The sequence below is a fragment of the Carex rostrata genome, chromosome 20, assembly GCF_964058835.1.
Source record: "Carex rostrata chromosome 20, lpCarRost1.2, whole genome shotgun sequence".
NCBI classification, from domain to species: Eukaryota; Viridiplantae; Streptophyta; class Magnoliopsida; order Poales; family Cyperaceae; genus Carex; species Carex rostrata.
This window is the reverse complement of record NC_135937.1, coordinates 1,256,474-1,281,971: the sequence shown is the minus strand read 5'-3', so window position 1 is coordinate 1,281,971 and position 25,498 is coordinate 1,256,474. Positions and strand designations below refer to the sequence as shown.

General features: G+C 33.8%; 2 protein-coding genes across 2 annotated transcripts; one reads left to right on the top strand and one right to left on the bottom strand.

Moving 5' to 3' along the window:
• Window positions 1-15,869: 15,869 nt before the first annotated feature.
• LOC144572674 (uncharacterized) lies at window positions 15,870-18,538 on the top strand. Its single transcript, XM_078322336.1, has 2 exons — window positions 15,870-16,054; window positions 17,110-18,538. The coding sequence occupies exon 2, from the start codon at window positions 17,161-17,163 to the stop codon at window positions 18,271-18,273; it is 1,113 nt and encodes a 370-aa protein (XP_078178462.1). The 5' UTR covers window positions 15,870-16,054; window positions 17,110-17,160; the 3' UTR covers window positions 18,274-18,538.
• A 2,896-nt stretch (window positions 18,539-21,434) lies between these two features.
• MSI1 (Transducin/WD40 repeat-like superfamily protein) lies at window positions 21,435-25,498 on the bottom strand. The gene is made up of 6 exons (XM_078322004.1): window positions 24,995-25,498; window positions 24,110-24,436; window positions 23,403-23,552; window positions 22,797-22,921; window positions 22,405-22,500; window positions 21,435-22,002 (listed from the first exon to the last, which is right to left on the bottom strand). Exons 1-6 carry the CDS (start codon window positions 25,337-25,339, stop codon window positions 21,771-21,773), a joined length of 1,275 nt encoding a protein of 424 aa, XP_078178130.1. The 5' UTR covers window positions 25,340-25,498; the 3' UTR covers window positions 21,435-21,770.

Genomic DNA, 25,498 nt, shown 5'->3' with positions numbered 1-25,498 from the left:
ATAATCACTATTTAGAACCTTGGAATAAGTTGACAAAAATTACTATTTCCAAAGGTATCACTATAACTGACAGAAGTATCAGAGAGGATACCGAGTTACGCATTTTTATTCTCGCGAATATTCATGATATATTCTTGCAGTATAGGTAGAAAATCACTTGTTTTAAAATTTTGGACCATCCAAAGGCAGTGGTTTCCAACCTATTATAATGATTTTTTTTTAATGTAAAATTTGGTCTTCAAGTACATTTTCAGATGGAGTTCATGTTTAACAATTCTAACTGTTTGAATTTTGAAAATAAAATATGAGTCCATAGTACAAGTCCTCCGTAATATATATGCATATCAGTATATCACCATGGTACAAGTCAAAATTGAAATAAAATGAAAATGATTGTGACAAAGTACAACTTTGGTTAGTTTGATTGTATTATCAATTATGTTTTTTTAATGAAGTTTATATTAGCATCAACTATGAATTAATCCTATATCCTTTTAAAAAGGAAAAAAAAAAATAGTTGATTACTATATCGGATGGATAGTCATTATGAATTTATTATATTAATTTTTCTTCTTTATTTTACCCAGTGATGTGGTGGGTATATCATAACAAACTCGGTGTTTAAAAAAAAAAAATTGAGATGTAAAGAATTTTGAAACAGTCGTTATTATAAAATAGTTTTTTTTTTTTGGCACATATTCAAAATATTCAACAAATAGAGATTTCTTTTCTATTAAGCTACTGATGGAGATAAAGATAATAAATACATTAGAAGCCAAAAAGAGAGAAGGCATAATTGTTTGGAGAATTTCCGATCAAATGCTTCAAAATCCCAATAAACAAATCTAATCTCCACTCATAGATTTGAGCATTAAATATCCCTGTACAGACATCTTATCCGCAAAGTAGTGTGCCTTTAATTGATTAGTTCTAAAAAGGACAAATTGATAAGAAGTTAATTAGGCAATGAATCATTAAATGTATCATGTGTTTCATTCCAAAATAAAAAAATACATCAAATTACTGGTTTCTAGTAGGGACGTAAAATTATAAACGGGTCGGGTTAGATCGAATTGGTACAAGTCGTCAATTTAATTAATACTTTGTATTATTTTCAATACGCAACAAACAATTAGCCGAAATTTTTATTAATATTCAAAAAAAAAAAAAATAGTTGGCTTCCATCTGATGATGTTATTTAAGTCAACTGAATAACACAAAATTTGATTTGATATGATATGATATGATAGAATTAGTTAGCTTACATTCGATGCAGAAGATATTAATTAAATCAGTTGAACTAAATCGTGTGGAATTTAAGCAGTGTGCAACACTTTTAAAAATGAAAAATATATTAACTCAATTAAATCCTATGATTTATTTTCATTTCTATTGGAGCTTAATTTAATATTTAAAATCTAAAATGGAAGGCAACTGCATGATTGGAGAATTGTGAAAGGAGGATGCAAAGATTAGAGGATATAGAATTCAATGAATCCATATATGTTACGCAATTTGAATAGGTCTTACCCGATGTTTTTAATACAATTATAACATAATAATTATTTGTACTAACCAAAATATTATCCATACGGAACCATATAAAATTTAAAAGCACAATTTTCAGATAAAATTGATTGGCTTGTCAAATTAGTTGAGTTAATCTGGTTGTTCTTGTATCTTATTTTTGTATTCATGTAGTCTGTAATTGAACATAAATATCATATGCATGAAGAAAGATAATTTAATGGGTTAAGATAAAAATAAAAAAATAAACTCAGAAACCGCTATTTCAACTTTATTAATTGAGTTAAAACGACGGTTTTTTTTTTATGTTATGAGTTTGTTTTGTATAGAAAAAAGAGGCGAAATTATTCATAAATAAATACATATCAATATTTCAATCCAACAATATTTTAAGTTCGCAAAACCTTTTGACGAGCTTAAATCAACACTAGATTTACTCTCTGTAGTGAAAAATTAAAACAAGAATGCTCACAAATTAAAGAGCTATATTTTTCCATGCCATATATTAATTCCCAAATTTTAGCTGTTCTCCTGAACTTTTTGTTGTCCCAGCTAGTCATTCATTCCCACCTCCTTAAAAATGGAAATAAATAAATAAATAAAGAATATTATTATAAAAAAAAATGTGATGATGTTAATGTGGACAACCTTTTTAGCTGATGGAGACAATTTTGTCCGCCTGATGATTTTTTTTTTTTGTTTTGCTGAAATTTATATATCTTTGTCCAACACAACTATCTTGTGAAGTTTTACACTGACATCACTCTTGTTAACTTTTTCGATGGTGAAATTAAGTGGCATTATTGGAGAAATTGATAGTTTGGTAATAGAACAAATTAAAATTCAGTTGTTTAGCATGGATTTTGGAATAAATGAAGTTCAGTAATTTCTCAGAATTGTATCCACACTTTACTTTACGGTGCCACAAAATTTAATCAACCACAAATGCTGATATGATAATTTCACAGATTGTTAGATAAACAAGTTTGTTAAATTAGTAGGTACCTCAATATTGGTGACAATATATTTGAATGTATTTTATTTTTTCATTCTTGTAAGTCTTGTAATTAATATAGTAAATTACTGCATAAATATTAATTGATTTCTAATTGGAATGCCCATGCACTTAATTGCTCCTTATTGAGAATGAGTTGATATGTTCTTAGTTTTTTTTTTTCTTTTACGAAAAGAATTAAATTATTAACTGCAAATGTAATTATTTAACCAATAAACTTTTCTTATCTGTCAAAAATATATTTAGTAATGACTTTGAAAAACTATTGATAGATATGTACCCAGTTTCTTATTTAGAAACTATGTACATAGTTTTTTTTATTATGAAATTGATTCTAAACGTTAATACAGGTCTGACAATTCGCTCAAATTATTTAAAATACATGATTTCTAATTTGACGCGGTTTAATAAAAATTCTAAAATTAATTTCAGAATTGTAAATGTTAAAAAAAATTTAGAGACTTTAATTTATAAAAAGTAGTTAATATTTATTTAAAAATTTATTTCAATTATTGGGATAGAGTCATAGAGACGCTCTAATAATTTGATAGCGTTGTTTGGTTTGACGCAACTTACAAACAATAAAAACATAAAAGCATTACATATGAATAGTAATTTTGAATAATATTGGCGGAATTGAGTGGATATAATAATACACCAAGAAGTAAAAGCAAAAAAGAAACAAACATGTTGCAGAATGCAGATGTATATATATTTTTTTTCCAAGTGTCATAATATGCTCATAAATAATTTAATTGCTTCTACTTAGCCCATTCTCCCTCCGCATCTGATGATCTGACTAGCAAGGAATATATTGTTACTATACATACGATCACAGAGTCACAGACAAAAATTATATAGACGTTCCAAAAGATCCTCCACCAATTTAATTCAATCCACACAAATTACTACCGTCATGATGTTAACTTGATTTCTCTTCAATGGCAAGGTAAATGAAACTAATAAAATCATAGTCGAAGCAAACCATTATTTTTCCGTAAAATAAATGCCGGATTAATAACTTTCTTTCAACGCAACAAAGCTACAGTGCTATAATGGGCCCACCAAAGTCTTGTTGATTATGGGCCCTACGGAGCCTGTGACTCAGCAGTAGGCCCATACAACTGCAATCGTAAGAGTAAAATTTCCATCAGATATTTTTAATGGATCGGCTTAATTATATGGTTATTTAAGTTAATTGTTTCTGTAAAGTACAGACAGTAATATACGGATTCGTATCTGTATCTGTAGATGATGTCCCTCACTTTACGGTTGAGATTAAATCTCAGGCGGTTTGAGATTTGAGTTAGCGCAAGAGACAGTATTATTGGGCTATGAGATTCGTGCCAAGTTAAAAAAAAAGTCCGAATCCACAAATTGTAAAAGATTTTCTTTTCATGTATTGAAGAGGATGTGAATTTGTAATATACCACATAGATTAATTAGGTAATACTATTCGAATTAACTGTTTGATAAGTTTCATGGATAATTCTTTAGAATTCAGATTAGGTGAGATATCTCATAGGATCAGGTTAGATTTAGGGGTGGATTTACATTTAGTTCAGGAGATGCCAAGGCACTCTATGATTTTGAAATTTTTAATCACGTAGCTTAAAATTTAATTGAATTTCGTTTTCTTAAAAAAAAATTATAGTTCAATCTCCTCATAAGAAGTTAGATATATGCTTGTAGTCTAGTGATTAAAACTCTATTTTGTACTTGAAAGACTATGGACATAGTATGAAAATTATCATCACACTCTTATTTTTTTTTTTATAATTGAAAAACGTTGGTTTGTCGTAAACATATCAATGAAAATTACAAATCAAAATGACGCCAGCGCATAGTTTAGTTGGAATTAGCTAGTATTAATTATTTTCTAACAGAAACATACTATTTTTTTTTGAAATCTTGTCAGCAGCTGACAAGTGTTTGAACAGAAACATACTAATGAAAGAAGATGCCAAAAAAACATATACCAAGTACAATCTCGCATGAATTGATGAATGCAATTGGTCCATTTTTGCAAAACATCCAATCTGAGAACAAGTATTTCAGTTTCTATTCTTTGTAGACATTTGCTAATACCCGTTCGGGTACTACCCGTTTTACCCGGTCTGTACCCGTTACCCGTACCCGTGTCCGGGTATAGGCGGGTAAACGGGTACACAGGTACGGATTTGAGACGGATAGGGTACCAATATTTGAGAAAAAACTAGCTCAACCCGTACCCGCCTTACCCGTACCCGAAACCCGCCTACCCGGACCCGTTGTACCCGTACCCGCACCCATTTATCCGAACCCAAACCTGCCTACTTTACCCGTTCTACCCGCACCCTTTACCCGTTTAACCTGTACCCATTAACCCATTTAATTTTAAAATTCAAATTTTAAAAAAAAGTTCCCGCCTTGTAAAAAAAAACACAAAAAAAAAACAGTAAAAAAAACACAAAAGAAAAACACAAAAAAACACAAAAAACAGTAAAAAAAAACAGAAAAGAACCAAAAAAAAAAAACCCGTACCCTACCCGTTATCCGAGATGGGCATGGGTTTGAAACGGGTAAGGTACACTTTTTTAAAAACCTACCCGTACCCGTTCTACCTGACTACCCGTCCTACCCGACTACCCATCCCGGGTATACCCGAGGTACCCGTACCCTACCCGAGAGCAAATGTCTAATTCTTTGTACCAGATTTCTTGTAGTCGTACCTGTATACACTTTATGACTGGTACATACTTGTACCAATCCGGTATGGGAAGAGCAGATTCAAAATCAGAACCTTTCAACAAAGATAAGTTTTTTTTTTTTTTTTTTTTTTTTTTTCTTTCTGAAAAACCACACTCCATTACAGGTTGCACAGAATTTAGAAACTTTCATGGGTTAAGATTTAAGAAAGATCCATAATTACTTCTAGATAATTTTATATTACTATTCTAGTCCCTTTTCACTTTTAGGTTGTGTTCCGGAGAAAGAGAAATATCACTCATTAAGGGCCTGTTCGGCCGACAAATGGGAATGGGCGTGGGCACAGGATTTGAACTGAAAAACACTGTTCCCGTGGAAAAAATAAATTCAATTGAACTGAATTTTTTTTTTCCCACGTGAATAGTGATCTGGCCGAACAGGCCCTAAAGGAAAGAAACATGAGAGAAGGGAAAAGGCAAGTAGACCGAATCTGACCGAGGTCGTTCTCTTGCTCCAATAGAGGAAAATCAAAGAAGTGGAGGAGAATGGAGGGGAGAGAAGTGGAATTCGCTGCATAAACTCATTCAAGTTTGTCACCCCCAAATTGAAGTGTAGGCAGAGTAAACTAATCTCCGATCCCTTTCTTTCTTTCATGTTCATTCCCTCTACCTTACGTTTTCTGGAGCACAACCTTGAAAGAGAAATTATTTGATAGCATCTTTTATTTGAAATTTTCTTAGACGTATTCCACTACAAGGATCCAGCATATGCACATCTCCCTTGTTTATAAACGTCCTTATTTCTTCCTTATATTTATCAAAAAAAAAAAAAAAAAACGCACACAAAATAATAAAATTTGGTAAGCTGATGATAAAGTTGTTTCAATCTTAAATTGTATAGAGGCCCTGTTCGGTAGACACATGAGATTGGAAACAGAATTGGGATATGAATCAAATTAAACTGTTTATTACTGTGTGCGTGGAAAAAAAATTCAATTTTTCACGCGCATAGTAACTGCACTGAACAGGGTCTGAAATTCACACTATTCCGTTCCAGACGAACAACATAAATTTTTATTTATAGAAATTATTTCAAAATAATATAGGCTAAGATAGATTGTACTGATATTTCAATCTTATAGAAAGAACCCAAATTTCCTTAGGAATTCTTAAAAGTAACTGGGAAATAAAAAAATTTATATATATATTATTAGTAAATGTTGGATGTCAAAGTTTTAAATTAGGAATCCATAAGAAATTCTTACATTCAAGTTTTGGACATGTAATTTTCTATAAAAAGAGTATCGTCTTTGTTACTACACCAAATGTTGGAATTCTCTTTGAAATATTATAATTTCTTTTATGAGATCGAAATATGTATGCAATTTAATTATATAATAATATGTATTATATTATAATAATTTCTATAAATAAAAAATTCCGGATAAAAAGCTCCTGTAGTCGGAACCGTTTGTTGGAACGAACTCTGCTGCTTTTCTTTTCTATAAGAAAAGCAGGGTCTGCTTTTCTGATCTCAACTATTCAAATTTGTGCATAAAAAAAATTCTTTATAGAAACACGTGAATAAATTTTTTTGAATGATTGAAATGGAAAAAGCAGAATCCTGCTTTTTTTATTAAAAAGCAGCAAAGTCGGATCCCCGTTTGTTGGCAAGGACCATGCGGTACGACCATATATATTTTATTAAAAGTAGGTACAGTATACACGCTCGTGGTTATGAAATTTTTTTTTTGATTTCAAGCCCTTAGGCACGTGGTTATGAAATTTATTTACCTCACTTTAGATTCAAGGACGACCTAGCAGGATAGCACGGAAGTAGTACGGAAATGTACTCTATATATCCATTTAAAATATATGTAGATAATAAGTATTTTTTTTTTTTATGGTTCATGCTTTTACCTTGTGAGCATGAGTCGTCAAAAAAAGTCTTTGATTTGTACACGGCTTACAACACGAGCGTGTTGTTAATGAACTCGCTCGGCTCGACTCGTGATTGGTTCGGTTAGTTTGGACTTTGGACACGATCTAAGTTCAAAATTAGGCTAATTAACTTGACTCGACTGGGCTTGTTTACAGCAGGTCCACTATTAATTAGACAATTATGTTGATGGTCCACGACTCCACGTAAAAAGAAAAAACAACAAACAAACAAATTTTCAAATAGGGATCTTACGGTTGTGCTGCGGGCCCAACTGATCAGCGCGTTAAACGAATCTAGATTTGTTATTAGGATGCCGATATATACAGTGAGAGAGTGTTGGGTTAGGATGAGTTGAAAATTTGTTACTATTTGTTTAAATTTTTTTTAAATTATTATTTTCTATAGTTCATAATTAATCTATCCAAGAACAATAATTTTTTATCCATCTAAAAAAATAGTAAAAATATCTTCAAAAATGTAAATTGGTCTCCAATCCCATTTCAATATGGAGATCATGTTGAGTACGTATGTGTGTGTCTATTATATAGACACACACATACAAATATATATAGATCCGGACCGTTCAATATGATCTCCATGTGAATATGTATTTCCAAATCAAATTTTACATTTTTTAGAATTCTTTTTTCTATTTTTTTAGATAAGTAGAAAATCACTTGATCTAAAAATTCTGTACGATTCATATCAAGTGATTTTCTACCTATCTAAAAAACTAGTAAAAGAATTCTAAAAAATATAAAATTTTGTTTGCAAGTACATATTCATATGGAGACCGTGTTTAATGGTTTGGATCGATCGTTAGGATTTTGAAAACTCAATTATTGTGTCGTTGCACGAAGGCCCTGTATGCTACGCGTAGCACCGTAGCCAACACCTGTAAGAAAATGCTAATATGCTACGCGTAGCATAGAGGGCCTCCGTCCAACGGGTAAATATTTGAGTTTTCAAAATCCTAACGGTTGATCTGAACCATTCAACATGATCTCCATATGAATATATATTTGCAAACCAAATTTTACATTTTTTAGAAATTTTTTACTATTTTTTTAGATAGGTAGAAAATAACTTGATCTAAAAATTTTGTACCATTCAGATCATGTGATTTTCTACCTGTCTAAAAAAATTCTAAAAATGTAAAATTTGGTTTGCAAGTACATATTCATATGGAGATCATGTTGAACGGTTCAGATCAACTGTTAAGATTTTGAAAACTCAAATATTGAGCCGTTGCACGGAGGCCCTCTATGCTACGCGTAGCACCGTAGCCAACTCATATATATATAGGCTGTGGCTAATTTGCTGCCGTTGTTTTTTTTATTTTGTGATGTCCAAACAATAAATCCTGTGCTGATTTTACTAGGGCCAACGGTGGCTGATTTTACTGGAGCCAACGGTGGCTGCTGATTTTACTGTTTTTATTTTGTCCCCAGTAAAATCAGCAGCCACCGTTGGATCAACAATTTTGTAAAATACTTAATAAATAGTAAAAAAAATCAGAAAAATGTAAAATTTGGTCTCCAAGCACATATTAATATGGAGAACAAGATGAACAGTTTGGATCTGTCATTTGGATTTTGAATTTTAGATTTATGGTCCAATGCACAAACCCCTCCATGCATTGCAATGCACCATAGCCCATCTCTCTCTCTCTCTCTCTCTCTCTCTCTCTCTCTCTCTCTCTCTCTCTCTATATATATATATATATATATAGGGTCTGTCTAAATTGCTGCTGGCAGCATTTCGACAGAGGTGCTGCCGGGGCTATATTTAGCCGTGTGATGTCCAAACAACAAATCCAAACCGTTAGATGTTTAATCTATATTATAATCTACTTGGAGACCAAATTTTACATTTTTTTGAATTTTTTTACTATATATTAAGCTGGTTTGAAAACCGCTGATTTCAGTAAATTTCTGCAGCATTGAAATCAGCGGTTTTCAAACCAGCTTAATATATAGTAAAAAAAATTCCAAAAAATGTAAAATTTGGTCTCCAAGTAGATTATAATATAGATTAAACATCTAACGGTTTAGATTTGTCGTTTAGATTATAATATAGATTAAACATCTGCCGGCAGCAAATTAGCCACAGCCTATATATATATATATATATATATATATATATATAGTATGGCTAAATTGTTATTGTAGCACTTCGACTTAAGTGCTTACGGGGACAAATTTTAGTATTTGATGTTTAAACAATAAATCCAAACCGTTAGATGTTCAATCTATATTAAAATGTGCTTGGAGACCAAATTTTACATTTTTTGGAATTTTTTTACTATTTATTAAGCTGGTTTGAAAACCGATGTTTTTCAATGCTACAAAAATTTAATAAAAACAGCTTTCTTCAAACCTTTGTTTATATTACAGGGGATCAGTGGCGTAGCCAGGATTTGAGTCAGGGGTGGGCAAAAATCGGGTTCGAATATTTTTTTAAACGGGTTCGGATTCAAATCGCCTTCGTCCGCCTACCAAATTACATTCTGCCTATCGAATCGGTTGTAAAATTGCATGTGCATTGCCGAATTGAACAAAGATTTAAAAATACATTTCTTTCCTAATTAGATTAAATGACTCACAAACCATCTTTGAAATATGAACTGACAATCGGTACTCCGAATTGAATCTAGAGGTAGGCAAAATCAAATTCAGAGGTAGACAAGACCTATTAAAAAACCTAGTCAAAAGAAGAAAAAAATTTCCAGGGGTAGGCAGCTGCCTACCCCTGTACCACTGTGGCTCCGCCACTGCAGGGGATATTCTCATTGTGTGAGTACGAACAAAAAAGATGTGAATAAAACTAATACTTAACAGGTAAATATAAAGTAAAGATATATAAAACTAATTTTATACATATACGATATAGATATGAACATGTTATGTAATTCGTATTGTATTAATTCGTTGACGCCCCTATAGCAAACGTATCTTCTCGGATCAACATCCGTTGTTTTAATTTCTTAAGTGAAAAGCAGAATCCTGTTATCCTTTTTCTCTCTATCTCTCTCTTCGAAAAAGAGAGGAGAGACAAAAAAAAAATAGAGAGAAAAGCAGAAAATAGCACATATTTTAAGAGCATTGGATCTCATTCCTCTCTTCTCACTCAAAGATTCGCGCTATAAATATAGGTACTTCATAAGTCGTAGCCATGATTTACAGTTCGTATATACCATCTAGCACATCTCACCATCTATACACCACTGTTAGTTACAATCCACGTGTGTACGTAGTCAGTCATACATCTCTTGTCCTGGTTGTTGCTTAATTTAGATCCGGTTCCCTCGAACTTTCTGAAATTCATATAACTAGCACTGCAAAATTGGCCCGGTAATTAATTATGGATGCCAACAACTATATACCAATCATGTTTAGTCTAGTCACATCAAGTCATCAACTATTGCACGTAAAAGAGAGATCGAGCTTCAATCTCCACACGAGTGGGTTGGTGCATGTGCATGCATGCATGGGGTCGGTCGATCGATCTTTCCTACCATCCACACGTACCCTGTAGCACACTATAGCTATTAATTTCTCATTATTCCAACCTTTCTCCATCTTCTTTTGTTCGTTGAAAATGACTCGATCCCACATACATCAAACTATCTAATTAACAATATATTAATTAATTAGTATATTACCCATCGTTTTCCATCGGAAACTTTCTAATTAGTTCGTTTCTGATCTTCTACTTATGATTGAATTCGTTTTGTTTTATTCGTAATGTTGCTTTCTGTATACACCAAATTACGATTCTTATTTGATTAATTTACCTCTCGTAATGTTCTTTTTTGTTTGTTTCTGAACGCCCGTCGGCCTGACAGTTGTGAGTACTCATTATTGGATCGGTGTCATTTGTAAGTTTGCTGATAGAGTAATACTTCACCAAATTAATTCCTGATCAGATTGGGAAATGACAGCGATAATTCAGGTTCCTTTTTTAGGTAGGAATGTGATATTAGGTATTGCAGAGGAGAAACACACGCAACTATGCAAACTGCAAAAGCATTATAGCTAGGAAATTACTAACAATATTAATTTTCTTGAATCTAACTGTCTGTGGACTTAATTTGTGTTGGAAGGAAATGGTGCACTGTGATTTGTGAATGTATTTTTTATTTTTGTTGTGATCTATGATTTTGATTAACACAACAGGATTGTAAAACATTATTAAATGCACTTTTCCAATCATTTGTTGGTAGCTAGGTTGTGTCAACCTTTATTATACTGGGCACCAACTTGTCAACTGTTTTCATAACAGAAACAATATATCATTATGTATGAACTTGTCAACAGTTATCATATATTCATATTCAACCGTGAATATATTCAACCGTTAGTGATGAGAGAAGATCACTGACGATTTCAAAAGAACCACCAGCTGTTAGAATTCCAACTTATTTATCATCAGTTTGCCGCCAAGGATTAATACTGACGCTGATTTACAAGAACTGTCACTGATGATGTGTTATGACCGAAATTATTATATTGGCCATTAAAAAAAAAGAAAGATAAACCAATAAACTACGAGTTTGTGGTAATTCCATTTTTATCATGGACGCAATAACAAATTGCGGCCACCAAAAGAGTGACCGCAATGACAAGTTGAGGCCACCAAATTGTGTTACAACAATATTGACAATATTGAGCAATATTGGTGGCCGTAATTTGTCGTTGTGTCTGTGATATATTTGGAATTCAACGTGCATGGTTTATTGGTTTTTTTTTTAAATGATATATTTAAAAATTTCGGGTGTTATGTACCAGTGAGTAGTTCCATATATAACTGACCCGCTAAATGTGACTTGGTAGAGAAACCAAAAAGAATAATAATGACATATATACATGCAAGCGCACGAAAATTCTGAGCCTTTCTGGTTTCTACTTGTGGCTCGAATGTGTACCAGCTGTATTAAAAAACTACAACTTTCTTTTTGGGCCTCGGTTTGAGAAAGTTCTGCAATTTCTCTAGAAGAGCTGAGCTTGTTGTTGGATTGGTTTGGGCCTTTTGGGCAATGTTGACCAGTTTCTTAGTAAAAATCAGCCTGGTCGGGGCTTCGAGTAATCGACAATCTCGAATGTCCACGTGTACTCACGTGCACAGAGAGTCGGGTCCGGATCTCTAACTAAACATTTTGAGATTCGATCCGAACTGACCGATCAGGAAGTCCTTTAATATTTATGCATATTCTATTCCATCATGACATTAATTGTTTTGTCATCGTGATTAATTATTTAATTTAATTTATAACTTTTCTCATTTAGGGCATTAATTGTCTTGTTGTCGAGATTAATTAGTTTATTTTCTTTATAATTTGTCCCATTTAGTTTCATTATGGCATTATTAATTGTCTTGTCTTCGTGATTAATTAGTTTTATACTCCTTATTCACAGGCATAGTTTACCTAGAAATAAATGCATACTTCAACATAAAGATGTTCAGTTGTTCACTATCTATATGAATTAAATGCATGATTGATCACAAATATGTTCGCAACCTATATAACATAAATGCGCATGCTTGATCATAAATATGTTCACTATCTATATAAAATAAATAAATGCTTGATCATCCTCATTATATTTACCAAGAAAGGGTTAATTTTCTAGATACCCTTCAAAACAACTTCAATTTCTTATTTACCCCTCAAGTCTTAAATTTATCTTATTTATCCCTTAACTCTTACAATAGTTTCTTATTTACCCACCACTTAACTAATTCTATATTATCCCTAGCTAAATTATAAAAAACTCTTAATTCAACTTTGATTAAAAAATAAAAGACAGTCTTACCCTTCACTACATGTTGTTCTCATTCTCCCCTCTTTGCACCTGCTATCTCTCTCCCCCCCCCCCCCCTCCCTCTCTCTCCGTAGCTGCTCCTTTGTCACTTTTCTTTTCTTCAATTTTATTAAAAATAATAAAAGATCGCTAGCTAATACATTTACAACAGAAGAAGATAGTGAAAACAATTCATCCCCTTCTTTGTTTCTCTTCTTAATCTGAATGCTTGTTTCTTTTCTTTTCTTATCTTGATAATATGATGAAAGAAAAATTAATGAAGTGAAAATTTTCCCGTTTCTTACCTACGTTGTTCTTTTCCTTTTTAGATTCTCTTATGATAAAGCAACATTATAGAGTTTATAATTGATCAATAGGATTATTCATAAGAGAGAGGTAATAATTTCTGTCAAGTTTTTTTTATTTAGTAATTGTAAATATCTTTATAAATTAATCAACGTTTACATGGTCCTAGACCTCATACTTTACCATTAAATACTGAAATACATTATCACAGTATAAGCTTGATTCGGAGAATTGTTAAAATGCTAAAATGCTAAAATACATTAAATACTGAAATACATTATCAATGTTAAAATGCTATATATTAAGGATGGGAGATATTAAGGATTATTTTTAGAATTTTAAGACTCTTGTATGTAATTACTTGATACATTTGAGGCCAGAGAAGTTGAAATCTTTATTAATGTGTATAAATTAAGCACCACTCAGCAATATGCTCCCCAAAAAAATCCAATGCATTATGATACTATACCTATACTAATCTCAGTTGAATTTTTTTATCTACTGGTACTCTAATCAAGGTAACGAATTAACGATTATCTTAACTGACTGGTGTCTGAGTCGAAATGGTACTTTATCGGAGAAGTCTATTGAGATCAAATATACCTGGACTAAAAGAATAACACAGGGATTAAACTATACTCAGCAGAAAATTAATAAGCAAAATTATAGATGAAAAGTTATTGTGCAGCTGCAACAGGCCCCTTACTCTATTTAGCGGCAAACGGCATGAAAGTGATATAGTGACATCTGTAGTGAGGTGATTGATGTTGAATTTCATAACAAGGCCACATGTACCTTTTAATGGTTCCTCCTTAGTATCCCATTTCCGATAATAGCGAACCAGGTGTTTTGCAAAGAGCCAAATCGGTTCTGTTGTTGGCAACATTTTCAGAAATAAAAGAGAAGGGAAAAACTGTTTTTTATTTTTAATCAAAGTTGAATCAAGAGTTTTTTTATAATTTAAAAAGGAATAATATAGAATTGGTCAAGTGATGGGTAAATAAGAAACTATGGTAAGAGTTAAGGGATAAATAAGATAAATTTAAGACTTAAGGGGTAAATAAGAAATTAAAGTTATTTTGAAGGGTATCTAGAAAATTAACCCTACCAAGAAATTATTATAATTTATATGGCGTAATGATTGTAGGCGACTCTCCTGTTTATGCTTATAGTAATATTGATCGGTCTGTACGATATAGTCATACACCTAGATTAAGATATTACTTTAGGGATCACTTCCAAACTAATTATGTTCATCATTGTTACTAGAGAGGTTTTCAATACCAAATTTTTGTATTTCAATATTTCAAATTCAAATATCAAATTTTAAATGGTATGTTTTACAAAAGAAGATTAAGTAAACGTAAAATCTGATGATTTTTTTTTAACTCATTTTATACTAGACATTCAATGCATTTATTTTCCAATAAACGATTGAATCTAATTAACTATGACAAAAAATAATGTGTTTATTTTAGTATAAAATGAAATATCAGTTAATATAATTTTAGGTGGATTCCCCTCATAAAAAAGAAAGAGCAAAGATTTGAATTTGATATTTTTTTTTTCAAATTTTAAAATATAAATAAAAAGTGAAGCTGTGATTTTTTTTTTTTTTTGGGGTTGATATCGTGACCCGTAGGCCGGAGTTATGACTTTCAGCGGCACATAAAAAATTGTGGTATAGAAACCGTTATTTCGTTGATAAAATTAAATGAACTAAAAAATTACTATAATTTTAACTTCCAAAGTTCTATTTGCTTCGTTATTATGTATAAGATATTATTAAACGCAAACGTCATATTGAGATTTGCGACAAAGAAAAAGAAAAAAAAAGTTTGATAATTCGATATTTTTAATCTTGGGCAAAGACAATATCTTATGTACAAAAAAGATCACATGTTTCAAATTTAAATATAGTTTTTTTTTTAATATTAAAAAGTCGTATAACTCAACCTCTACCAATACTGTATGCATATTCTCTCAAAAAAAAAAAATACTGTATGCATAAATATGTGCGACACAGATTTCTACAGAGATAGTACCACAAGAAACTAACAACGGAAGCACACTTGCACAATTCACAGTAACGCAGAGCTGGTCAGTCACGTGCTAGACACGTGGTCACGAATTCCAAGAAAGGGAACCTCAGGGGTTTACTGGAATGTCTTTTTCCTTTTTCTCTATTCTTATTCAGTTTTTCTCTTTCTTCGTCGATAATCCATTAATAATCGGTCAATTCCATTAAATAAAGGATAGTAAGATATTCTGTGATCTCATGCATTAATCCTTCCCTGTAAATATCTTCTGACAAGAGCTTTTATTTGTTGATTTTTTCTTCTTACTTATTATTAATAATAAAAAGATAATATAATTATATGTACTTATCTAAATTTAAGAAGAATACTGCGAAGTTATTGAAAAAGTCGATCCTTTTTACTTCTTCACAGATTTGACCACGTTGCATAAAACGCGTAAAATCTAGCGCAAGGAATAAATGAAGAATGAACTAAGAATAGAGAGAGCCACCTTTCTCCCTCTCCTAAGCCCCTCACCTCCTCACCTATTTTCTTTTTATTTCTGACTGATTCAAGAGAAAAAATCCATAAGAATAAAAAGGAGGTGGAAAGAGGAAGTCGATTCAAGAAACCCCCATTGTTTAACAAGGTATCGAGGGAACAAATAAAAATGAGAAGAGCCGAAAGAAAGACAAGTGACGGGATAAATTGATGATGCTGGGGTATTTCATGATGAGAGAATTTGAAATTTCGCGGTATGTATCTGTTTATTTTTCTTATCATTCAGCTTATCTTCAGTTTAATTTTCTATCAAAGTTTTTCATTGTTTTAATTTTTGAACAAGAAATTTGGTCTTTATGTGCCAATTGCTCACAGAGGAAGAATATTCTTGGTTTATGTGTCTTTAGGGATTGTGAAATTTTTGGAGGGCATTCTTCGAATTTTCAAACTGGTGCGAGTTGTTTAGATATATAAATAAATAAATATACGTATATTGACACTATTAATATTTCAAACCAATCCATAGAAACTTATTATGCATCAATATCAATGCATTCCAATTGTCATTTATGTTTACTGCGAATTTGACAATATCACTCTTTTCTGCTCCAATTTTGAAATTCCATTGTAGTAGCAACCTATTTAGCTTAACACATTGTAATTATTTCAATCTTGATATCTGCATTAATGAATGAGGCATCGATAATCTTTTAGCCGTTATCTCTACTAGTTGCTAAAAGATGGTATGCATTCTTTAACTTGCTATAAAAGTTAGAAAATGTGGCATTTTCGTGTGCCTATGTTAAGTTGAAGGTGCTTGCTTATGCAATAAGAAATATAGCAAAGACCAACCATAGGGAAACAATTTGATACCAAATGAGCCTATTTCAGTTTTAAGCATTCATCACCGAGTTATGTTTATACCCTCATACTACCCTAATGTAAAGTCTATCAAGCAATGGTCAAAACCACCGAAGAATAATTTGTTACCGAATGCTGTATCTTCTCCTATGTTACCCGAATCAATTGGAGGTTTAATTCTTCTTAATTTGAACTGCATGGTTTCAGCTAATTTAAGATGTTATGGCTTTTAAGATGCTGTTATTGTTGAAACAGTACCAGCTAATAGGTATGTTGGTACCAAATTATCCCAAGCTCAGAGCGACTGGAAAAAATTAGAGCTTGTAATTAAAAAATTTACTTATGGCAAGCCTTGGGCATTGTCATTGTCATAATTAAAAATATATCTTATTATTTGTACTTCAGCATGACAAACTAGTTCTGTGTTAATTTTTATTTACCATTCCAGGTGACCAAGTTCGGTTACATTGCCCCTAACACCATTAAACCCTACCAAGCGATGGCCAAAACCATCTCTCCTCCCTCCACTCCCTCCAAAACCACAAGACCCCCTAACCTCCCCTTCAATCCTCTTCTCCTTTTACTACTTCTCCCTTTCTCTCTTCTCACCTTCTCTCTCTACCCGCTTCCCTTCTCTCACCGCCACCTGACCTACCTCCTTCGCCCCCTTTGGGACACACCACCTCGCCCCTTCATCCATCTTCCCCATTTCTTCTCTCAAAACCTCTCTGTCTCTCAGCTCTGCGGGCTCCATGGCTGGTCTGTTCTCCCCTCCCCTCGCCTCATCTATGATGCCATACTCTTTAGTAATGAGCTCGACTTGCTTGAGATTCGCCTCTCCGAGATGTCCCCCTATGTGGACCGGTTCCTTATTTTAGAATCCAACTCTACCTTCACTGGCCGTCCCAAACCCTTGTACTTTTTCTCCAACATATCCCGTTTTGCATCTCACAAGATTATATATGAAATATTACCTATCACTTCCAGCCCGTATTACCAAAGGGGGGACCCATTTCGGCTTGAGGCGATTCACCGTACAGCCCTGAACTCACTCCTCCACCGTTCTGGTATCAAACCTGGCGACATAGTTATCATGGCAGATACTGATGAAATACCCAGCCCTGAAACCCTACAGTTGTTAAAATGGTGTGATGGTATACCACCGGTAATGCACTTAGAACTAAAGCACTACGTGTATTCCTTTGAGTTTCCAGTTGATTATAGTAGTTGGAGGGCGACGGCACATGTGTACCATAACAATACACGGTACCGGCACTCACGCCAGACTGATTTTTTGCTTTCGGATGCTGGGTGGCACTGCAGTTTCTGTTTTAGGACGATTGAGGATTTCATTTTCAAGATGACAGCATATAGCCATGCTGATCGGGTTCGGAAGAGAACCTACCTTGACCCGAAGAGGATACAGAGGATTATCTGTGAAGGTGGAGATTTGTTCAATATGTTGCCAGAAGAATATTCTTTTAGGGAGTTATTGATGAAAATTGGGCCGATACCGAAGTCAGGTTCTGCCGTAAATTTGCCAGCATATTTACTTAGTAATGCTGAGAGGTTTAAATTTTTGTTGCCTGGCGGCTGTTTGAGGGAAAAGTGAAGAAAGTGAAGCACATGCTGATTTGGTGACATTTTACCATCATTAGATCAGTTCCAGTGAATTTGTTTGAAAACCTTGTATTGGTTTATCCGTGGCTAGCTTAAACTTAGCCAGTTGTAGAATAGAAGGATGCTAACCCAAGAACAAGGCTTAGAGAAGACACTGTCGGAACTAAATAAACTCATGCTGTTAGAATTTGTATGATATATTGATATAGGATGTACATTGATTTTTATATTGAGTGTCATTGATTTCATTGATTTCATATTTTTTTTATTTACCACCTGTGATGTGATGTGGATAAATTTGAGGGGCAATATGCAGTGATATTATCACTAACACTCTAAATTTTGTATCCGTTAGATGGATGCCTGCTCTTCGTTTGTAATTATAAGCAACTTTTCCATGCTTGAGCTGATGAAAATTATCTGCTTGATATGGTTTGGTAACATAAAAAATTTCCTATAGTGCTAGGCTAAAAATGCATGCAGTAGTCAGAGGTCATTTGAAATGTCCCTCTAATCCATTTAGTATTGCCAAGGAATTCTTACGGGATCCAAATTTCATAATTAATCAAACGATTCTCTTCAAAATTGTGATTTTGTTTTTCTTTATCCTGCTATGTAATAATATTGTGTGATATTTTAACAACACCTTATGTTGATAACCTTAACAATATCTTTTCAGACATGTCAAAAATAAAATAAAATTAGGAAAAAAAAATATAGACATGTTTGTTTTTTTTTCCTTTATGTACTGGTTGAGTGGTTGTGTATTAATTTCATGCAATTCTAAAATAATAAATATGTACCATTAAAAAATTTCTGTCGCTTAATGAACGGTAAAACATGCTTCTAATTATAATTTTTTCAAAATTTATAATATGTATGGAGTATATTATGTTTTACTTGGTTGATCTTAAAATTATTAAGTTATTTTTAATGAAAGAAACAAATGGCTTCAATTTTTAAAAACTACCTATCAAATAATATAATAGGAGACGTTGTACGGACATGCAATTAAACAGTGACAAAGTATAAAGGCGACTTCATTTGGAAGGCTGGTTTCAGCAAGACGACAGAATGCATTAAGAGTCAAAAAGTAATATTCATATACTAATATTTTGCTGCCCGAGCAAACATGCCACTATAAATTCTTGAAAGGCGACTTAGGCCGTTAGGCGAAACTTCTGAGTTCTGACATAGTACAACAGTCAACAGAGATGCTTCAATGCCTCAGGGATATGGTCATATTAAATCTGTGCTGTAAACAAAGAGGGCCGCAGAGTCCCGTGCTGACATGTTTGATCCAGCCATTCTCTGAACCTATAAGAACAAATTGTGTGATAGGCAAAAGAAAATGAAGGAATAATAGAAGAGAGAATTATGATGTAAAATTTTACTGTTACAACTTACAAAGGTAAAATAATTGGCAATGGTAGTGATACTTCATTTTGGCTTGATAGATGGCATGGTGAATGTGCTTTATATTGTTTATACCCTAATTTGTTCAAAGTTGTTGCTGATCCAACTATTACTGTTGCCTCGGCCTTTGCTACTAACTCTCTCAATTTACATTTTAATAGGCAACTCACTGGTCTTTCTCTATCTGAATGGCATAGTTTACAAACTAATTTTAGTACCATCCCTATACTTGCACATAACCCAGATCTTATTACTTGGAGATGGACTAACTCAGGCCTCTTTACTGTACATTCTCTTTATCTCTGGTTAGGTTTTGGGGGTATCCTAAGTAAACTTTATGATTCTGTTTGGAAATCTAATATACCCCTCAAAATTAAAATTTTACTTTGGCTACTTAGACAAGATAGAGTTTTAACTAAATGCAACTTAATTACCAAGGGGTGGCAAGGAGACATTTCTTGCCCTTTCTGTGGTTTACCAGAATCGAGTAATCATTTGTTCGTCACCTGTTCTTTTATATCTTCTATTTGGTCATGGATTGCTACTCATAATGACTTTGTATTTAATTGTGATACATTAGAAGATTTATGGCTTATTGATGCTTGCATCCCTCTAAAAGATACATTACTTGTAGAACTTGTAAGAGCTGCTACCCTTTGGGTTGTTTGGTTGACAAGAAACAAAATTTGTTTTAACGGTTCATCTATTCCATCTCTTGCGAGTATAGGAACTGCTATTATTGCTCTTGCCTCTTATTGGTGTAAAGTTAAACACGATAACATTTTTTTTAAACTAACTTTAATTCTACCTATGGATATTTCCTTTTTGGCTCAGATGGACAGCGCACTTTACCTGTCCACTACAAGTACCCCGGAAAGGGGAAGCTTCCAGCAAGCATCCGAGGGAGAGCCAGAACTTGGAGAAGAATTTGATTTGTCTGCCTATTTTAGAGATTTAGATGATATTGCAGTTCTTGATAGTGCTGCCATACCAATCTCCTCTGATTCTGACTCTTCTGGTTCTGCATCGGTTACTTCTGATTCTTGGGATTGTCCTAATTGTAATAATTGATACTGTACTTTGTTATGTTGTGTATTTTGTCTTGCTCCTTATTAGTCAGGATTTCCTAATATGCTACTTTCTTACTTGCTGATTAGGTACCTAAGATGATCTCTTAGATCTCTTATGGGCATGTTCTATTTTTCGTTATATTTTGTATCCAATGGATTTATCCATTGCTTTTGTAATAACTAATATTTGTTTCAGCTAATGAAACAGGTGGGTCACTCCCACTTTATTCAAAAAAAAAAAAAACTTACAAAGGTAAAATGCAATCCATGGAAACGACAACCTAAATTGGTACAACTCGAGCGCTCTTCGCATGCTTTCCAAGAGAATTTATGTTGAACCTCGAGCGCTCTTCAGATTCAAATTAAGATGATTCTACTTGGATTATTCTAACATCATAGTCCACTAGGTATTTGATGTTCTGCAACTTGCTTTAGCTATTCACTAACCCGGTCTAAAAACAAATAGTAAATATAGCAATTCTTGCAGTCTAACTTAATAATGTTTATGATTTTGGCAGTATTAAATAATTCTTGACAAAATAATTGATTTCTATAGTAGTTTTTTTTTTTCTTTGAAAGTAGCAGGTCATTGGCGGTTATATTTCATTCAATAAGCGATAGCAAGGCCATTTATAAAAATTATCCAACAAAATTGCTTCAACTAGAATTAGGAACATAATTAGATTGATAGAGAATGAAATTCGCCTACAAAATTAAGCAAAACAGATACCAGCAGCAGATCCTACCAGGCAGAAACAAAGCATCTGCATTTCAAACTCAAGGTCATAAACACCATAATAACTATCCTCGCGCATTCCGACTCATTCAAGCACCTCACTAAAGTAAAACCGGAATACATGACCAGTTTCCAAGATTGCTACGAAGAAATGCAAAAACTTAGGCACCACAAGTAATAAAATAAAAATAATAAGCAGACAGCACGATCAACCTACAGCAGGTATGTAAACAAACTATTGAGGTACAGAAAATCCATTGGTGAAAGCTAAGAGCCTTTGGCAGATTCATCAGCTGGCAATTCATCCTCATCATCATGGTATATGTTCTCAGCCATCTGCCATATCTGAAGGATGTTGTCTTCGGCCACGCTGGCGATGACCCAGTCCTCGCATGGGTTCCACGAGAAGTCAGAGATCTTGCTTGTGTGGCCCCCGTGGATGAATAGCAGCTCAGGGGGACCATCCTCTGCATCCTCTGGTGTTTGCTCCGCATCAATTCTTTTTATGACATTCAGATGAAACAATTGTAAATTATTAATCGAGTTTTCTTTGAAGAACAAACTTCAAAAGCAAACACCAGTTTCAGTATTATACTAATGAACTGTTGCTAATAATTCTAAGAAGTTAACTGGAGTAATAATGAACAAGGTAAATTGAGGCACTTGCAAGTAAAACCAAACTGTTTGATTAGTGCAAGTATGTGATAGGAAGGTACATTGCTAAATATTGACAGTTACATAATTTTCTTGAGTGACTGAAGGAGCCTCGTATCAATTGCAATCATTGGAAAAATATACAAATTATTAGGATAATTTACAAGAATTTGTCTTATTTACTTCTCATTTGGATCCAACTATTATATCTCAAGGAAAAAAAAAGAGCAAGAAGATGGATATTCACCTGCTAAGATCCCAGACCATAAGCCTCCGGCCGAGACAACAAGATGCAAGTATTGTTTCATTCTTGGGGCTCCATCCTACTTGGAATACGTCCTCTCTAAACATGACAATACATTCAATTACTATCTAGAAGTTTGCTATTTTCACCTCATTGGAAAATAAAAGGGTTGTAAAGGTGTTGTGGCCCCAGCAAAACTATAGAATTATATATGTTCATTGAAAGCACGAAAAATAGTCATGCACCCAAAAAAGAAAATTCATCCACCTTTTTGAGGTTTCTTCAAAAATGAAATAAAATTTTACACATAATGTGTGTGGTTTATAAGCACTGCATGTTATTTTCTGAGTATGATGCTCTTAATAGATAATCAAGTGTGAACAGATAAGACTTACTTATGACAGTCAAAAGTGTGCAGAGCTGTGCTAATTTTACGCAGATCAAACAACTTGACTGTTTTGTCAGTTGATCCTGTTGCCACAACCCACTCATTGAATGGATTGAATGCCAAGCAATTCACCTAGAGAAATAGAAGAACAAATAACTGTTGTAACAAGTAAATACTATATAGCATGTTCCATGCACCAATAATCATATTAGAATTACAACAGCAACCAGTAGTTCTCCTTGTTGCATTGCATCAGTAACATACTTGTTTCGGCTGTTTGGAAAAATACACCCAACCATTCAAATGAAGGTTAAGTAAACACAAGAAAGACTAAATCATCCTGACATTACCATACCAACCATCCAACCAACTAAATGACCCCCAACTCATGCAAACTTAGAAATTAACATATATTACTCCTTTCAGATTACTACATAACACATCCAGGTGACTACATGACCCAATGCCTCCATATGACTACATAACCCATCCAGACGACTGCTTAACCAGTTCATGCAAACATAGAAATTAACATATAGATGTAGACCTTAGGAAAAGAGAAAAAAAGTGTAAAAGCTTTTTTCAAAGCAGGGAAGTAGAAATAGGCACATACCTCACCTTGGTGAGCAACGACCTTCTCAACAGGCTGTTGGCTGCGAGAGCGCAAGTCCCAGATGAGCAGGTGGTGATCATCACCAACTGACCCAAACAAGTATTCATGCCTAAGGTGCCATGCCACATCTTCTACCACCCCTTCATGATACTAAGACAGCACAAAGCACAGACTCATCGTTATTAGATCAATAGAGATTCGGTTGTGTTAATCTGGGGTACAATTGAGAATTTTTTGGCAAAAAAGTTGCGACTCAATTTGGTTTAATTTAGGAAAACTGAGGCATAGTTGGACTAAATCAAGCCTCAGTTTTATTTGCACGTGCCAAGCACCTTTATCCCCAGTAGCGTTCTGTTGAATTAAGAATTCACAGAGCATTTGGGTTTAATCTGTGACTTCTCTTAGTAGCAATAGAACTACGCTGGTGCAAATATATTACAAATTTTAGATAACCGTAAGAGTGCATAATAATAAGGATATCAGGATAGGCCTGTATAGTAAAAATTTAGTTTGTTATACCAGTACTAAACCAGATAAACAAGCTTTCTTTTATTATTTTCTCTTTGCTAGCTTAGACTTTTTCCCAATACTCCCTTTTGCTAAATATCCCTATTTAATCATCAAATCATTTTCAATCGATCATAATAAAGCCTCCACTATTAATCAGGAAACAAAACAAAATAGAAAGCAATGAGAGAAGAACAAACCTTAAAAATCTGAAGAGCATCAAGGGTTTTGTTCTTACTATTCCCCTTGATATCCCACATACAAATCTGAGCATCGTCGGAGCCACTCAATAAATGTCCATCCTTAAAAACGCTCCAAGAGAGGCCATACCCCTCTGAGCTATGGCCTCTGAGCCTCAAATCTGGGTTGCATGTGCCATCTAGTGGTGGCTTAGAGGGGTGCTTACTGTAGTCGAACACATATACCTCAGCACTGACAGTTTTTGTTGCAATTATGAATTGGTTTTGAGGCATGTACCGTGCCCGGTTCACTTCCCCATCATGGTTTATTTGTTGGATTATTTGCACCTGTATCCAGAAGAACGTCGAATTTGTCTTAGCAATGCTGTCTTAGTGGGGCCCTACTTATGTTCAACAGAAGAACCTTAGTGCTGATTGGCTGGCTTACAAAATAATCTTCCTTCTAAAAAAAAATTGGAACACCAAACTTTGGTAGTATGTTTAGGCTGTTCAAAACAAAGGAGTGTTCTTTAAATAATATAAAGAATGATGAAGTGCCTTGAGCTTTATTCAGGTTGCCGGTAAATCTTTTTGAAAGGAGGAAACCTAACCATGCTAAAATTTAAAAGGATTCAACAAAAATTGTAAAGCCTTGTAGAAGAACCCATGCAAAGATCTCAGTACTTAACAGATTTATTGGAGGGGGGACAAAAACAAAAATAGAAACAAAAATTAAGGTATAATCACAAATTAAGCATATTACATACCAGATACTAAAACTAACCGACAGTCTACATCTAGAACAAAGTTAATCTAAATCCCACTGCACGATATAGATTAATTTCATTGGCAATTGAAACAAAACTAACCCAAAATTCCAAAACCCTAAACCTAAATTTTCAGTACCTTTCCAGTGGCGCACCCAAACCCTCCAATCTCGCCATGCTCATCCTCGTATTGTCGCGCATCCCCCTCAGCATCCTCCACGGGAAGCTGGACCTGGGCCAGCATTAAATAATTGGGTTCATTATCTGAAGTGTGGGTCCCTAGCACCATCTTCTGAACCGAGTAGTCCTTACCCGCCGGCTCATCCCGGTCAGGCAACCACTGCACGGTCAGAGACGGCCACTCTAGAGCATGCGTCACCACTAGATCGTACAAAAACGGCGTGTTCTTCTTCCAGATCTTGTACTCCTCGTTTATTAGCCGCTCTTCAATCTCGGCGCGCATCTCTTCGTCGTCCTTCGGCATGGTGGCTTCAGTGTTAGATAAAGAGGTTTATTTTTTTTTTCTTTTTTTTTTCTTTTTTAGGGTTTGGGAGTTGGGAGGGAAAGGGAAGAGAGAAATGGCGCGGGGAAATGAAGGAGAGAGAAAGTTATGCGAAATAGCACAGGTTTTGCCTACAACTGC

Excerpts from the sequence above, each read along its gene's own strand:
- LOC144572674 (XM_078322336.1), top strand. The coding sequence starts at position 17,161 with ATGGCCAAAACCATCTCTCCTCCCTCCACTCCCTCCAAAACCACAAGA.
- MSI1 (XM_078322004.1), bottom strand. The coding sequence starts at position 25,339 with ATGCCGAAGGACGACGAAGAGATGCGCGCCGAGATTGAAGAGCGGCTA. Across the intron at positions 24,437-24,994 it reads TTGGGTGCGCCACTGGAAAG|GTGCAAATAATCCAACAAAT; the intron begins GTACTGAAAATT and ends TTCTGGATACAG. Across the intron at positions 23,553-24,109 it reads ATGCTCTTCAGATTTTTAAG|TATCATGAAGGGGTGGTAGA; the intron begins GTTTGTTCTTCT and ends GTGCTGTCTTAG.